Source organism: Clinocottus analis, unplaced genomic scaffold (genome assembly GCF_023055335.1).
Source record: "Clinocottus analis isolate CAN_PGR_092001 unplaced genomic scaffold, fCliAna1.0.p SCAF_1, whole genome shotgun sequence".
Lineage (NCBI taxonomy): Eukaryota > Metazoa > Chordata > Actinopteri > Perciformes > Cottidae > Clinocottus > Clinocottus analis.
The window spans coordinates 12214958-12229351 of NW_027175820.1; the positions used below are offsets into that span (position 1 = coordinate 12214958).

General features: G+C 39.5%; 1 protein-coding gene across 11 annotated transcripts in view; it reads left to right on the forward strand.

Annotated features, from left to right (window-relative positions):
* plekha7b (pleckstrin homology domain containing, family A member 7b) overlaps positions 1–12793 on the forward strand; it is a 62089-nt gene extending 49296 nt beyond the window's left edge. For 10 of the 11 annotated variants that reach the window (XM_068570596.1, XM_068568908.1, XM_068570956.1 and 7 more), the window contains 12 exons: positions 336–437; positions 675–786; positions 1006–1268; positions 2867–3058; positions 3144–3258; positions 3382–3473; positions 4438–4653; positions 6725–6952; positions 7982–8115; positions 8461–8609; positions 10542–10712; positions 12136–12793. In XM_068570596.1, coding sequence (XP_068426697.1) covers positions 336–437; positions 675–786; positions 1006–1268; positions 2867–3058; positions 3144–3258; positions 3382–3473; positions 4438–4653; positions 6725–6952; positions 7982–8115; positions 8461–8609; positions 10542–10699 — 1761 coding nt within the window. In that variant the 3' untranslated portion in view covers positions 10700–10712; positions 12136–12793. The remainder of the gene's footprint in view (positions 1–335; positions 438–674; positions 787–1005; positions 1269–2866; positions 3059–3143; positions 3259–3381; positions 3474–4437; positions 4654–6724; positions 6953–7981; positions 8116–8460; positions 8610–10541; positions 10713–12135) is intronic. The other variant, XM_068571037.1, reaches the window with a different exon arrangement.
* Positions 12794–14394: the final 1601 nt, after the last annotated feature.

Sequence of the window (14394 nt, forward strand, 5' to 3'; positions counted from 1 at the left end):
AAAACAAAAAGATACATTTAAAAAGAACATTTACGAATAAACTGCAAGACATTACAAGAGTTAACAAGACTATTTTTTTATCCGGGTCAAAGACATTTCTGACCACATTGGTTGTGTTCAAATGTTTTGTGTTAAAAAAAAAAGATTCAATTAAGATATTATGATTAAAATTAAAATAAAATGACTCAAGACACAAGCTCTTTGCCATATGCATTTGTAAAGTTTCACTATGAAGGTCTGGAGACGGGTTGGAACCTAAAACCATTGAGTGCAGTATCTAAAATCTGTTTTGGTTCTCATTCAAACATGGAGTGTGTTCTGTTTTTCTTTTGCAGGAGATGGAGAACGCGTGGAATGAGTACAGCCGACTGGAGAGAGATGTGGACTGGCTGAAATCGGCCCTGCAGGGACAGATGAACCGCAGCGATCTCTCTCAGGTCTGTGGCTCAGTGATCTCTGTGTGTGTGGGAATGAGTAACTGACTACTGATTTCATCTGCACAGACAAAGAAAATCATTCTGTGTGGTTGATATTTCTTCAGAGGATCAGCTTCAGATAAAAAACTGTATTTTGGCGAATTAGATGACTTCTCATCAGTCATACATTGCCTGGGTATACACGTTATTTTACAGTTTGTTAAAGAAACTGTGTTTATGTGTTCCTCTTCTGAGCAGCAAGATAAAGTCCAGATCAGAAAAGAGCTGTGGAGGATTGAGGATGTTATTGCAGGCCTCAGCAGCAGTAAAGCCAACTACAAAGTCACTATCTCCTCTGTTACCAACCCAGGTGAGACACCTGGAGCTTTCATGTGTACAAAGCAAAAGATATTTGCTGTTTGTGCAATGCAGTGCAAGCCACGTGGCCATGCTACTGTATCTCACCATTAAAGCTCTTAATCATATACTCAATACTAATGCCTTGAACATTTCCCATGGGAAAAGAAAGCACTGTCTTTACAGCGTGTGTGTATTCATGTTACATGTTCATATTCATTGAATTCCCTAGAGAGGAAATTTGTGCCTTCAGTGTCGGCGTCATCAGTGCCTTCTGTGTCTGGGAGCCCGTCTGCTATGGAGATGAGATTGTCCCAGCAGCAACAGCAGCAGCAGCAACAGCAGCAGCAGCAGCAGCAGCAGCAGCAGCAGCAGCAGCAGCAGCACAGCCCCCACCTCAGCCCCAGTAGCCACACCCCGACCCTTTCCTCCAGCCCCAGCCAGCAGCCCTTACATCACTGGGTGGATGCAACAATTACCAGTGGGCTTAAATGGGTGAGTGACCCCTGCAACAGCTGGTTCTTACTCAACTCGTATGAAAAAACAAAGCTGCATTTAGTCTTTGTATTATGCAGTTTGACTGCTGACTAAACTTGTCACACTTTTTGAATTCCATCTCCAATTGACCCTTTGCTAAAACCTGCCCCCGCTGCTACTCCGTCAAGCTGTCAAAGTCACCATTGAGCCCACACCGTCGCTACCTGCTAGTGTCACACAGTATTATAATTTTTTTGAAATAAAGCCGATAGATTGCGGTTAAAAAGTGAACCACCACATCGCCTGGTGATCAAGAGAGAAGACAATTAATTTAAGGAGCAACATTGTTCCTGTAAAGCCCTGAATAGCAGGGAAATTCACTGCTAAAGCAGCATGTTTATACATTCAGTATACCTTCAGTAGCTAGCGTCGCATATATATATGCTAATGCTAGTTAATGATGTGCTTACGTATTCTGCTAATGTTAGCTCCACATGTTTTTACAAAGAAATTAAACGTTCTCCAACTCCCTCCAACCGCTCTGTGTAACAAATATGATCACTACAAAACATTTAACTGACTCGCTAAAAGTCCAGAAAATAAAGAAAATCTAAAACCATTACATAAAAGTCCGTGGAGCTGTCGGACCCTGGTCAGAGCTGGCTGAGGAGGAGTGGGGCTTTGCGAAAGGGCAATTGTGTGACCAATGTGATTGGTCAAAACTTTCGCATGGTGCAAACAAAGCTTTCCCTTTTTCACTTTTGGGTCAGTCTTCCATTTACGCTTCTTTCCGCACAAGTTAAACAATTGCAACTATTGATTTTTCATTTTAAATCAGACTGTTATTTTTTTTTTCATCAATGAATTAGTTGTTGGGTTTAAGGGTCAGTGTGTATGATTTGGCGGCAAACATTTTCATTGCGTGAAGTTTGAAGGGAGAATTATTGTGGTTAGTGAAAAAATGGGAACGCCTCATGATTTCAAGGGGCAGTGTCTGATTTTGTCCATTCTGGGCTACTGTAGAAACATAGCGGACTCATTGGTATGAAGATTTAACATCTCATTCTAATGTAATGAAAACACAACAATTCTTATTTACAGGTGATTATACACTCAGGAAAACATATTTATTAATATTATATTCCATTTTGTCTAATAGAGCACCATACTTGCTAGTCCTTTAAAAAATGTCAGAAATGATGGAAAAATCACAATTTATGAGGGTAATGTTTTTAGATGGCCTGTTTTATACAATCAACATTTCAAAACGAACGAAGACATTGAATTTGAGGAGAGAATGGGAAATCCTCACATGAAAGAAGATGAAATGTGAATGAGTGAATGTTTTGTAGGTTTTCCCAGAATATTCTCAATTTATCAGTAATTTACATTACAACACTAGCGAGATATAGCTCTCGTTTTGTTAGTTTATGATTACTTGTCTTGCCATTTTTGACTTAATCCACGTAGAATTCATGTGTGTGTATCTAGCATCAGAAAATCATTGCTGTTTATTTGGTCTCTTAGAAAGTAATGATGTCACATAGTGATGAGAGGTAGGTGCTTGAGTGTCATTTTCAGTATGCAGCTATAGTTCACAGTTGTTTTGTGTGCAGAGTGTGGAAGACGTGCCTCCCAGACCTCCTCTACCTCAGCTCTACAGTCCTGATGAGCATGCCCCTGCAGTGCCCCCATTGCCCCGGGAGACGACGGTCATCAGACACACTTCTGTACGCGGCCTCAAACGACAGTCAGATGAACGCAAAAGGGACAGAGAGATTGGCCAGTACACTAATGGAGACAGTAAGGTACATACATTATGTGTGTGTTTGTGCTGCTTCAAAGTCTACACTTCACTTCCTTATGTTTCTCATCTTTGTCGTTGGATCTCAGCTGGAGCTCCGGCCTTTCCTGAGTGATCCAGAGCTCATGGGAGCTGGAGATGGCTCTAGCCACATCAGTGCCGTAGCGTCTGGACATGACGGTTACCAGACATTACCCAGCCGAGGTACAGTAGAACACATTGATCTAGCTGTAGCATATTTATTTTGGTACTAAATTGCCCCCAGCTTTTGGCATCGTTGCCAAGTTGAGAACAGTGTTTTTTTATGTTTGCTCCCTTTCCCCTCAGGAGTTGCGGGCTCCTCGCTTCGGCTCAATCAGTCCTCGAGCATCTCCTCATATGTGACCCTCCGAAGAGCGGCCTCAGCTGCCGGCATGAAGGTGAGGCTCAGAAGAAACTTTGTTTGATTTAATAATGAATGAATAATATGAGATCGGTTCATCTGCTCCAGCTCGTTTTCGTGGGCTTCTGTCTTCATGCCAGTCATTAGGTGTCATGGTTGACATCTTGTTGCTGAAGCAGAACTTGTAGGTTCTGTCCATGTGTATCTCCCGATTAACTCGTAAAGAGTGAATCAAAAGTGAGTACCCAAAGCAGTGGAGAGACAGCACACATGCAGTAATAACTCCAATTACAGAGGATATCTATGAAATTCCAGGCAGAATTAATTGAGAGTTAAATGTTTTGATATTTGGAGCTCACACGAATACTTATGGCTTGCCCAAGTCCTCCATCAAACCCAGCTGAAAATGTTCACCGGTGGGAATCAGTGAGGGATCATGTTTTTATTTCTGCGCTGGAGACTTGAAAGAAAACTCTGTTTTGAATAAAAAGTAATCATTTATTTCTAAATAGTGATGAACTGTAGCAAACAGAGATAAGCTTGTTTGCTGAATGGTATCATTTGAGTTAATGATGTGTTTTAAACCCCAGATGATTTAATTTAAGAGCAAATAAAAATCAATCTGTTCAAAAAGTATTGTGATCATTTTTACGACATGATCTTTAGATTCAAATCTCAATAGTCATATGTTCCTGTATTGTAGAATCAAATGGTACAACTCTCTATAAACAAGCACTATCCTGTAGAACAAAATTATACACTTGTGGGACTGGACACTTTTTAATTTTTTTTAATATAACTGCGTATTAGATTCTCTGTATGCTCCCATTACAACCTTGGAATTGTCTCAGTGCTAAAAACTGAATTTTGTATTGTGTTCCTTTCTTGTTCCTTATTAACATGAGCTTTTACCTTCATGTTAGGTTTCTATGTTTTCTTTTTTGCCTTCTGCTGCACCTTTTGCTTATGTTTTCAACTCTCTTTGCTCCCACTCCTCTCAGGAGAGACCAAAAAGTGCCTTGGAGCGTCTGTACTCTGGGGACCCGGTGCAACAGCAGAGGGGGAAGATGAGTGCTGATGAGCAGCTGGAGAGGATGAAGAGGCACCAGAAGGCCCTCGTCCGCCAGCGCAAACGAACCCTGAGCCACGGAGACCGCCACGGCTCTTTATCGCCACGCACCTCTTCCTCGCGCCCACTTTCAGCCGACTTGGGATCAGTATGTTACTAGAGCAGTATCACACGTCACTCTCCCATGCATGACGACAACCAAACCGAGAGTGGCGGTCTACAGTAGTAACGAGTGCCTTTACTTAGTGTAGTCTGTCTTCTCTTACTTACGGACATTACAAAGTATATATACAAATATGGCAATTCACTGTGTGGCTTTAACTGTGCTCAATTCATGCATCTTGTTTCTACAACTTTAAGACACCTTTTATACAGCAGATACTTGGACTTGTAATAGTAGGAAAAGCAAAATTACTAATAACATCAACCTTGGCTCTGTTTGGTTCTGGTGTCCCAGTTAGCCATGACCGTTAAGCAGTAAGCCAACATGCCAGATACTGACGCTGCTAAATGGAATGTGGCCAACATTATTATTGTCATTATTTACATCTGTGCTTTTCCTACTGTCCTCGATGTCAAAATGTCTGCTATAAAAAAGGTCTATACGGATTAGTGAATAACAGTTTCTGCTTTACACTTAGAGGGACAGTTCACCTGTAGTGCTATTCATCAAGATAGATCGTTTTGATTTGAGTTGCCAAACTTTGGAGCTATCAGGTGCAAAGATAATCCAATAGTGTAGCTTTTGATCATCTTGAGTAATTACTGATTTCTGGAAAGGAACGTTGCTGTTATTTTTTCTAACATCACAAGTTTCATGAAACTCCAAAACTAAGCAACTCATACCAAACAAATATATATTGATACATTCTCTAACTACAAGTCCTCTAAATTTCCTCTAACTACAAGTTAGAGGAAAAGATGTATTTTGGATTTTTGGGGTGAACTGTCCCTTTAACAATTGACTGTAGCTCAAGAAATGTGTACCAGTAATCATTATGAAGAGGAAATAATTAACTTTGACAATGAATAGGGAAAAGTATTATTCCTCAAAAGCTTTATGAATAATATATCTTGTCTATCAAACACTTAACGCACTAATTACCACAGACATGGGCCTTCAATGACATCAACTGTTTACATTCATAGCTATTTTTCCATAATTACTCGTCATAGACCCTAACTTTGCTTTATCCATTTAGTTTTTACCTCAACTTACTGATCTTTCAATTTCTTAACTATGGTTGCTTTCTTTCTGACTATGGCTATTCGGTTAGCTCGAACCGCTGCTTTCTTTCTTCATTTAGATATCAATGCCTGCTGTTCGTCAATGCTGTTGCTGTCTCTATCTCGCAGCAGTCCATTTATATGTGTGTGTGTGTGTGTGTGTGTGTGTGTGTGTGTGTGTGTGTGTGTTTGTGTGAGTAAGAGAAAGAAAGGGCCTACTTATTTTCTACTAAACAAATCATTGACATTCACTGAGAAATGCCTTTTTAAGCCAATTCATCTTAATCTATTCATGGCATTTTTTGTTTTACTTAAATGAAGATTATGATGTTCTGAGTGTTTATGGACCGGGCCCACTGATGTCGCATTAACCACTCTATTTGAGAGGAAGCCTTTTAGCTAGGCAATGCTAATGTGTATGACATCCATTTCATATCAAATGTAGGTTAAGTGATTTCAATCTTTGAGTCTTGATCTGATATTAATACAAAAGTAAATTTAATTCTTAGTGATAAGAATGCTTCATTTTTAAAATGTGAATGTTTGCAAATAAATAAATAAATATTATTTTCTAATGGACTCATATTGCCATGTTTTTTATTTGTTATATTTTTTTCTTTGAATACATGCAACATGGTCATGTTTGGTGAAACTGTCATCAGTATGAGTGAAGTGATCTTTCCTGTTTGTGTCAATGGCATTGTGTTATCTTCTTTATCACTGTTGTAGAGATTTTACATGCATGTTGTGATTTGAGAGCTTAAGCATACTCAAATCAATGCATGATCCCTCTTTTTTTTTCTTTTTTACACTTACACACACTCTCTCTCTCTTTCTCTCTTTCTCTCAGTGTGTTGTACAGAACTTGTTAGATGAATTTATGTGTAAAGACAAATGAAACAAGTCATTTTCAAATGGACTTGATGATTTGCCTATGACAGCAACCTGTAATGTGTTTCACAGTCTATGTTTTGTCTGTGCACGTTGTCCAGTGGAAAAGAGAGCAGGAGTTTGACCTGCAGTTGCTGGAGAGAGCGGTTCAAGGGGAGGAGGCGCAGGGCGTTAGGAGCGTTCAGGGGCAGGAAACACCTCCCGAGCACAAGGAGAGGCCGCGCTCCCGCTCTGACGAATGGCTGACTCTGCGCTCCACCGCCACGGCATCTCCCGCTCATGAGGTCGACCTGGAACCCCTAGATTATGACCTGGACCTTAACAAAGAGGTAAGTTATATTTGTAGCCGTGGAGAAATACAGGAGTTTATTGTCAATAACATAAGTGTAAAAATGTACAGTAGAAGAAATAACATAAAGCTCAACCAAGGACGACCAAAGGACTGGAGTGTGCAACCACGGTCAAACAAGTAACACACCCCAAATCACTAAGATTGCTCTTTTTAGTCAACATATTGAATTTATTATGTCGTGCTGCAGGATACACATCAAGTGTCAGCCTGAACATGATTGTTGGTTATATCCAAGGCATATCGTGGATGGGTAAAAAGCCTATCGCTGACCACGCAGTGAACACATTTCAAAAAACATTTTCTATTGGACATTAAAGGATTGCTTGTTGTGTTCTTGGAAAGACCGTGGTATCATCCTCATCATCATCCGCATCCCTCTTTTGTTCAATGGTGTGAAAACAAACTACCTGGTGCTTGTTCTGTGAGGCAGACAAATGAGTTGGAAGAAAACTGACAGACATCTCACATTATTAAAACTAACTTATAAATAATGATCTGTTGAATAAAGTACTTTTTTGCAATGAAGAGCTTACAGCCCGGTCCTATCATCTGCCATGTGCAGCTACTCTTTGCTCCTCATTGTTGGATGAAATAGTCTTCACAGTTCAACAGTTTCACTCCATGTAGTTTGGTTATCTTAGTGAAGGTTGGTTATCTCTTTTAAATCCATCTGCATATCCTTCATCAGGATGATGATGATGATGATGATGATAAAGCAGCTGAGACCTTAACACACAATGTCTGTGTTCCAATAACTTACTATGCCCTAAAACAGAGCATGTCAAGTAAAGCATAAATACCAAGATATCCTTGCGCATCCTGTCGGATCTGGCAGTATGTAAGAGGGTCAAAGGTCAAGGTGCAATGTTAGGATGAAATAGTGTGTCCCATTTGAATGCATGCCGAATGCCACATTATGTACTTTGTGAGGGCAGCTGCAGTATGTACTAAAAGTAAAAAGAGAAAGTATGTGATTTGGAACACAGTGCATGTCTGTTTTGTGTAGCTTTCCAAGCCTCCAAAAGTATTGATCCCGGAGCGCTATGTGGATTCAGAGCCTGAGGAGCCTCTCAGTCCGCAGGAGGTGGAGGATCGTCATCGTAAGGTGGAGCGCATCAAGAGCATCTTGGCAAAGTCCAGGTAAATAAAAAAAATACTGACTTTGCATTGAATTGTTGCTGACAAACAGCTGATTCTGGATTTTAAGAAAGGCCTTGGAGTGAGCCAAACAACCAGTTACACCAAAATACTCAAGTTCAAGCCCTTTATTGGCAGTAATTGACCCTACTGAGGTTTCCTTAAGCAAGGTGCTAAAGTCCCACCACCTTCAGAGGCGCTGGGCTGTAGCTCAGGCTTCTCTTTGACATCCCAGCAGCTGTGCACGTGGCACAAGAACACCCTCACAGCAGTCACTCTCTTTCCACATTATTACCAATGCATTGCGCTTTGTCAATGTTGTCTTTTATGTCTTTGTGCACGGGACAGTGTGCAGAACCTAGCACCCACAGTGACTGTGGACAAGCCAGAGGTTGGGCTTGTGGCACTCGACTCAGCTCTGCAGGAGCAGGAGAGGATCATCACCATGTCCTACGCTCTCGCCTCAGAAGCTTCGCTCAAGAGCAAACTAGTCACAGGTTGGTCATTTGACAATTTGAAATGATTATCTGTTCATTTGAGCCTGAAGGTCATTGTAGGTTATACATCTTTGCTTTATAAAGAATGTAAAAATCATTATTCCACAGAAACACTTAGAGAAATAATAAGCTCACCAGCGCTGACAGTTTCAGTGAAATTTCTTCCCGCATCAATCTGACATGTTTTGGTTGAAGAAGGAATAAAGAGGGGGAAGCAGCCTTTCAAGATTACTGGATTGATGGAGTGGAGAGGAGAAGGGCGTAAGGTGCAGAGTCAAGCAATATGGCTGTTCATTTCCTAATAACTGAACATTATTCCTTCTTAGTCTCTAATTGCAATCCATGTAGAATCTTTCAGACAGGGGAGGAATAGCTTGATGAGGCCATTTTGTGTGCTGATCAATGACCCAGTCAAACTCGACTCTCCCTCTGCATACCGTTGCTGCTGCTTTGAACATAGCTTTCTACCTGCATAAAAGACACTACGCTCACTTTTCATCTCTTTCATACTCTACAGCAGACAGGCAAGTTCATTTTCACTGTAGCTGCAGCAGATTGTCAGTCTGTCTGCCTCACTCACACGTATGCACACACACACACACACACACACATACACATATGCACAGATATATCTGTCACACACAGTAACACTCAAGCTGTCAGTGTGTGTGGAAGCTTAATATGCACAGTGAGGCAAAGTCAACAATTATAACATTATTTCCAGCATAGAGAAATGTCAGGGAGTATAACTGGTGGCATCTTGTCAGTGGAGACTGAATCAATGACTTCCTCTTCCTTTGGTGTTAAAGTAAGGTATGCTGCTGCACTTTCAAATCTCTGAATTAAAAGAAGATTGTTTTTTTTGACAGTATTATGCATAAGAGACTTCAATAATGCTGGCATGAAAGCAGCAATATGCAGCAACGCAATTACGCACGGTAAATATTAAAAAGCTGTGTTTGATTGTTAAATTTCAGATTCAAAATTGTTCAATATTTTTGGGTATTTCTGTGATTAATTGAGAGAGATATTGAAAGGAATATCTCATTTGTTGCTCGAAAATATTTCTATAAAATAAATCTCCTTGTAGGAATGCCTTTTCAAGTATTCGTTGCTTCTTAGTCTTTTAAGCAGATTAAATGACCGAATGACGTTTTTCTGCTCAAATGCCTTAAAATCATCATCTGTTATGATTCTTAAGAAAAAACCTAAACCTAAAATCACACTGATTCAATAACTATTTTATCAGCCCACTCCTAAAATCTATAATAAAAAAAAAGAAATCCCCATAAGTCTGAGATGTTGTGTTTATACTGCATGTACACTTGTGGATGTTTTTTTACATACCAGAGTAAGAGAGTAAAGCATTTTTACAGAGATATGAATATAAGACAGAGAACGCAGACATTTAACACAAGTGTTTGGACTTTTTACTTCATCTTTGACTGAAATGGTCAACCAATCCAAATAGTTGATAGCTGATTGATTTTCTGACTATCGACTGATCAATGAATCGACCAGCCCATTGTTAGCGCTGTGCTAGCGATCCCTTTCATGTATCTAGTTGTCTCGTGCCACGGTGGACAATGCTGCAGATCATTCAGCAGGACGGCTTCATGGCAATATTGGATTTAAAGCATGAGTGTAATGGACTACCTTGATTTGTCAGGTATTTATTTATTGCACAACAAAAAAAACTATTATGTGGAATATTCCTGTCGGTTATTCAAGCAAAAAAAAAAGAGTTAATAAACCCTCAGTGTTATCAGTAAGCAGGAGACAGAAAAGTGTGTCCTTCCAGAAAACAACATTGTGTGGTTCTCAACCAGTTCCAGCTTTCATTGTGCCTTAAAACGTTCCCAGACCTGGGACTTGACTAACAAACCAATGTTGTTTTCTCTCTCTCGTTTCCTTCTGTTCTCTGCTCCGTAGTTCCACCACAGGCTGACATCCCCACGCCTCCTCCCCCACCTCCCCTTCCACCTCTTCCTCCACCTCTTCCTCCTGTTTTTCCTCTTCCTCCTGTCTCGCCGGTTTCTCTGGCACCTCCCTCTCCTCTAAGCAACGGAATTCACTACACGTTTGTCTAATCCCAGAAATAAAGTAAGGCCATAAATGCGTGCGATACGACGCTAATGTTTTTAAGGCCTCACTAATTCTTTCTAACACGGGGTTCCTGTGTGCTTTGCACCTCACTGCATGCTCACCGCTCTGTTGTGATTGTTGGAAACACATCTTGTCTAGGTTAGGAAAGCCCTGCCTCTGCCCCATTATAATCAAAACAAACATCTGCAGGCAGTCTGCTCATCCTACTGTGATAATTGTGTGTAAATTGTTTTTCTTTTTTTTCTTTTTGTACCACTGCCAAAATATTTATGGATGGTTGAGGAAAGAAAGGGCTCAAAGGAACATGACTGTTTGTAGCATTGTGTATAATTAACAAAAGAGACACCTTTTGATTTAGCTCCTTGACAGTTCAGTAGTCGGCACAGCTGCATTCACAGCACCAATTAGCTCCCCATCTGTAGTCTGGCAGCGATAAGTCAGGAAAAAAAACAGCAGATATCACCGTTGTTACTGTTCACGCAGAAAGGGGGGCTGTGTCATTTTACTGCCTTATTATAACACTTCCATTCACCAGCCAATCATGACAAATACTTGATTGCTAAATGTAATTTCTGAAGTATAAAATATGGATGAAATATGTCATCTAGCTGCATTTGACCTTTGACCCTTTACTATCAAAAAGCGTTCATGTTAGAAAAGTGAAAGCCTGAAATGACTCGTTGTCAGCCAGGCATGACTTGAAGCTTCATCCTTGAGATGTTGCGTGACTGCATGCTGTACCGTGTGTTGTTGTACTGTGTTTGATTTTTCTGAAGCTTTTTACTTTCGTTCTTTCATCCCATGTGCTGTGAAGAGGTGGGCTGTGACATGTAGTTGCTCTATAAAAGTGTGTCTGCCTCAGTTTAGTGTCCATCAGAATGATGTATTTTAATAAAACCAATAGGTGACTATCAAGTTACTGTTACAATTGTTAACAATTGTAGTGTGTCTGCATATCTGCTCACCAACTAGATACATTTGCATAGGTTTATTGTAAAACCTTGTTGAGAATTTACAGAGAAAGACTATTAGAGAGGATCTTTCTGTGAATGCATTAGTATGTAAAGTAGAACCTGTTGTTAACTACTCTTTGTCACAAATGCTTCTATTTGTGACAAAGAGTAGTTTTTTTGTGGTAATATCTAAAAATGATTGTTCTTCACTCTGTCTTTTAGTAATGTGGCTTCAGTTTATTGTGGTCGGTAGGATATTCTAATGTTCGCATCTGTACTATATTTCAAGGAAAACGTATTTGACTCATTGTGGTTCATGGACGGCAACAATATCTTTCGAGGCATTTGTGACTCCAAAACATAAATAAAAGTACAACTCGATTCATTTTGATAGATTCTGCTATTGTGTATTTTCTGATATTTTCCCTTCTTGTACTTACGTTGTCTTCTCTTTTATCACTTCACAGCTCAAGCAATTTTTGGACACTGAGGTGCTATTCCACAAGGATAACAAACTATTGCATTCTGCAAGAAAAGGATTTTTGGACATTTTCGCCTTTCCATAGAGCAGTACAAGAACTGTACTAAACATTTAACATACTTGCTGAGGCTCACGCAGCATTGACTTGTTAAAGTGTTTCCAGTTATTGAAAGCAACTAGAAAATGAAAGACTTTGCAAGGGGAGCTGCTGTGCTAATTATCTATGGAAACGTCTAACAAATGTTAATCTCATAATAATATTTTTGACATGTTATTGCACTTTGAATTGTACACTGTATCATGTTTTCAAGATATCACTGAATGGCTATTACTTGCAGTGTGATTGCAAATGGGAACTTGTTTTGTTTTTTGTCAGGTACATAATATTGAGAACAAGAGGTACTAAATGTGTCATGGTGGTAGTATTTTTGTCAAAACTCAGATAATATTCTTACACCGAACCACTTGAAATATCATATGTATGTACCTGTAGCACTGCCAGTCCCCTTTTAGCTTGCCAAAATGAATTTTATTTTTGCTTACATCAGGATGAAAATAACCTTTAACATATTTTCTGTGTGACTGGGGAAGGTTGCACAATGGAAATTTATATGAAAAAATATATGAAAAGGTGAATATTAAAGATATTAACACAATATATTTGTCATTGCATATGGATTATTTAATTTATCTTTTTAATTATCTATTTAAATGACTGGCAAATTCTCATCTGTCCAATGACGATATTATATCAGTCCCAAGAACACAATGATATGATGTATGAAATTCTATAATATATGACCTTCTGTTAATGACAGTTTACACTACTTTGTAATTGACATGTTTGAGAAATTTGTTCAAGAAAGGCCCTTTTTACTTAGATGATTAACTTTTAACCTAAAATAACCTTTGTTCCTTCTTTTATTTCTCTGATGTGTTTATCGACTGCATCTTTATTCTAATCATGTACAAAGGAAAAGTACAAAATGTGCACTCATCATAGCTCCAAGATTCTCTTTGAACTTCCACATTGATTGCCTTGACCTATTAAACTTCATTCTATTATTTGAAAAGGGAACCAAACTATGGCATGCTCAAAGGAGGTGAACCTTCAATACAAAAAAAAGGCTTCTTGAAATGTTTCTTAAGTTCAAAGCTTTTTCAATCTCAAAAGGGCATTTTTAATTCGGTGTATTTTCAACCAAGAAGGTGGATACTAATAACTCTGGATTCTGAAGTACAGAATTCATATCTTTAAATCATGAACTATGTCTCCATTGCAATTGTAAAAGAAACTCCTGAGAAATACATGTATTGACCTTCTGATTCAAAAAGAAAAGAATATAGAGGAAATGTTTTTCAGCAGAATGTGCGACGGTGCGTTTATTATTAAATTTTTCGGTATTCAACACAAATATTTATCATGTTACATTTATCATGAATCCCTCCGGAACATACGCTGATAGGATGTGATGCACACACTATAAATGGATACAGCGCCCACGCCTTCTTTTGCTTGTCTGATGGTGAGCCGTTGTGATGCGGCTGCCTCCCAAGTGACATCTTTATCTTTAATTGGAGAGTAATTACTTTCACTCGTCTGCATCGTGGTGCGTTTTGAAACACCTGAGAGAGGAGGCTGCACCTCCCTCGGCAGCAGTATCCTCCCTGCCTCCATCTCTCCTCCAGGATCGGGCCCCCACAGCGCCTGCTGGCCCTGGTGGCTCGGAGACCCATCACATCCTCTGTTCTGCTTATTTTGCAATAAAATGGGATGTTTTTCCCTCCTCCTGCAAAAAATTTCACCCAAGACCCTCCACTGAGAATTGTGGCATTTCCATGTATTGACGTTTGGCTGGTGGTTCATATACATTTGTTATTCTATGCTCTGGACTTCAAAGAGAATGAAAGAGGGCCTATTATGCTAATTGGGTCCTGCTCTGTTTAAGGCAATCAAGGCCTCACGCATTAATCTCTAACTAAATACTTACCGGATTCACAGATGCAGAAAGACGAAGACACATTCTGCTCAGTTTCTTGACGGATGTCGGTATAAAGTAGTTTTCGTAGAAGTGAATAAAAGATAGAAAGTAAGCAGTAGTAAATCAAATGTCTCATTTTACATCACTAAAGTAACAGTGCCATGTCAATGTCGCAAGTTAAGTGGCAGTCAAAGCTTTGACTTTTGTTACTTTATTTGTCAGGTTTCCTTTTCTATGTTGAAAGGAAGAGCCTATTGAGACCC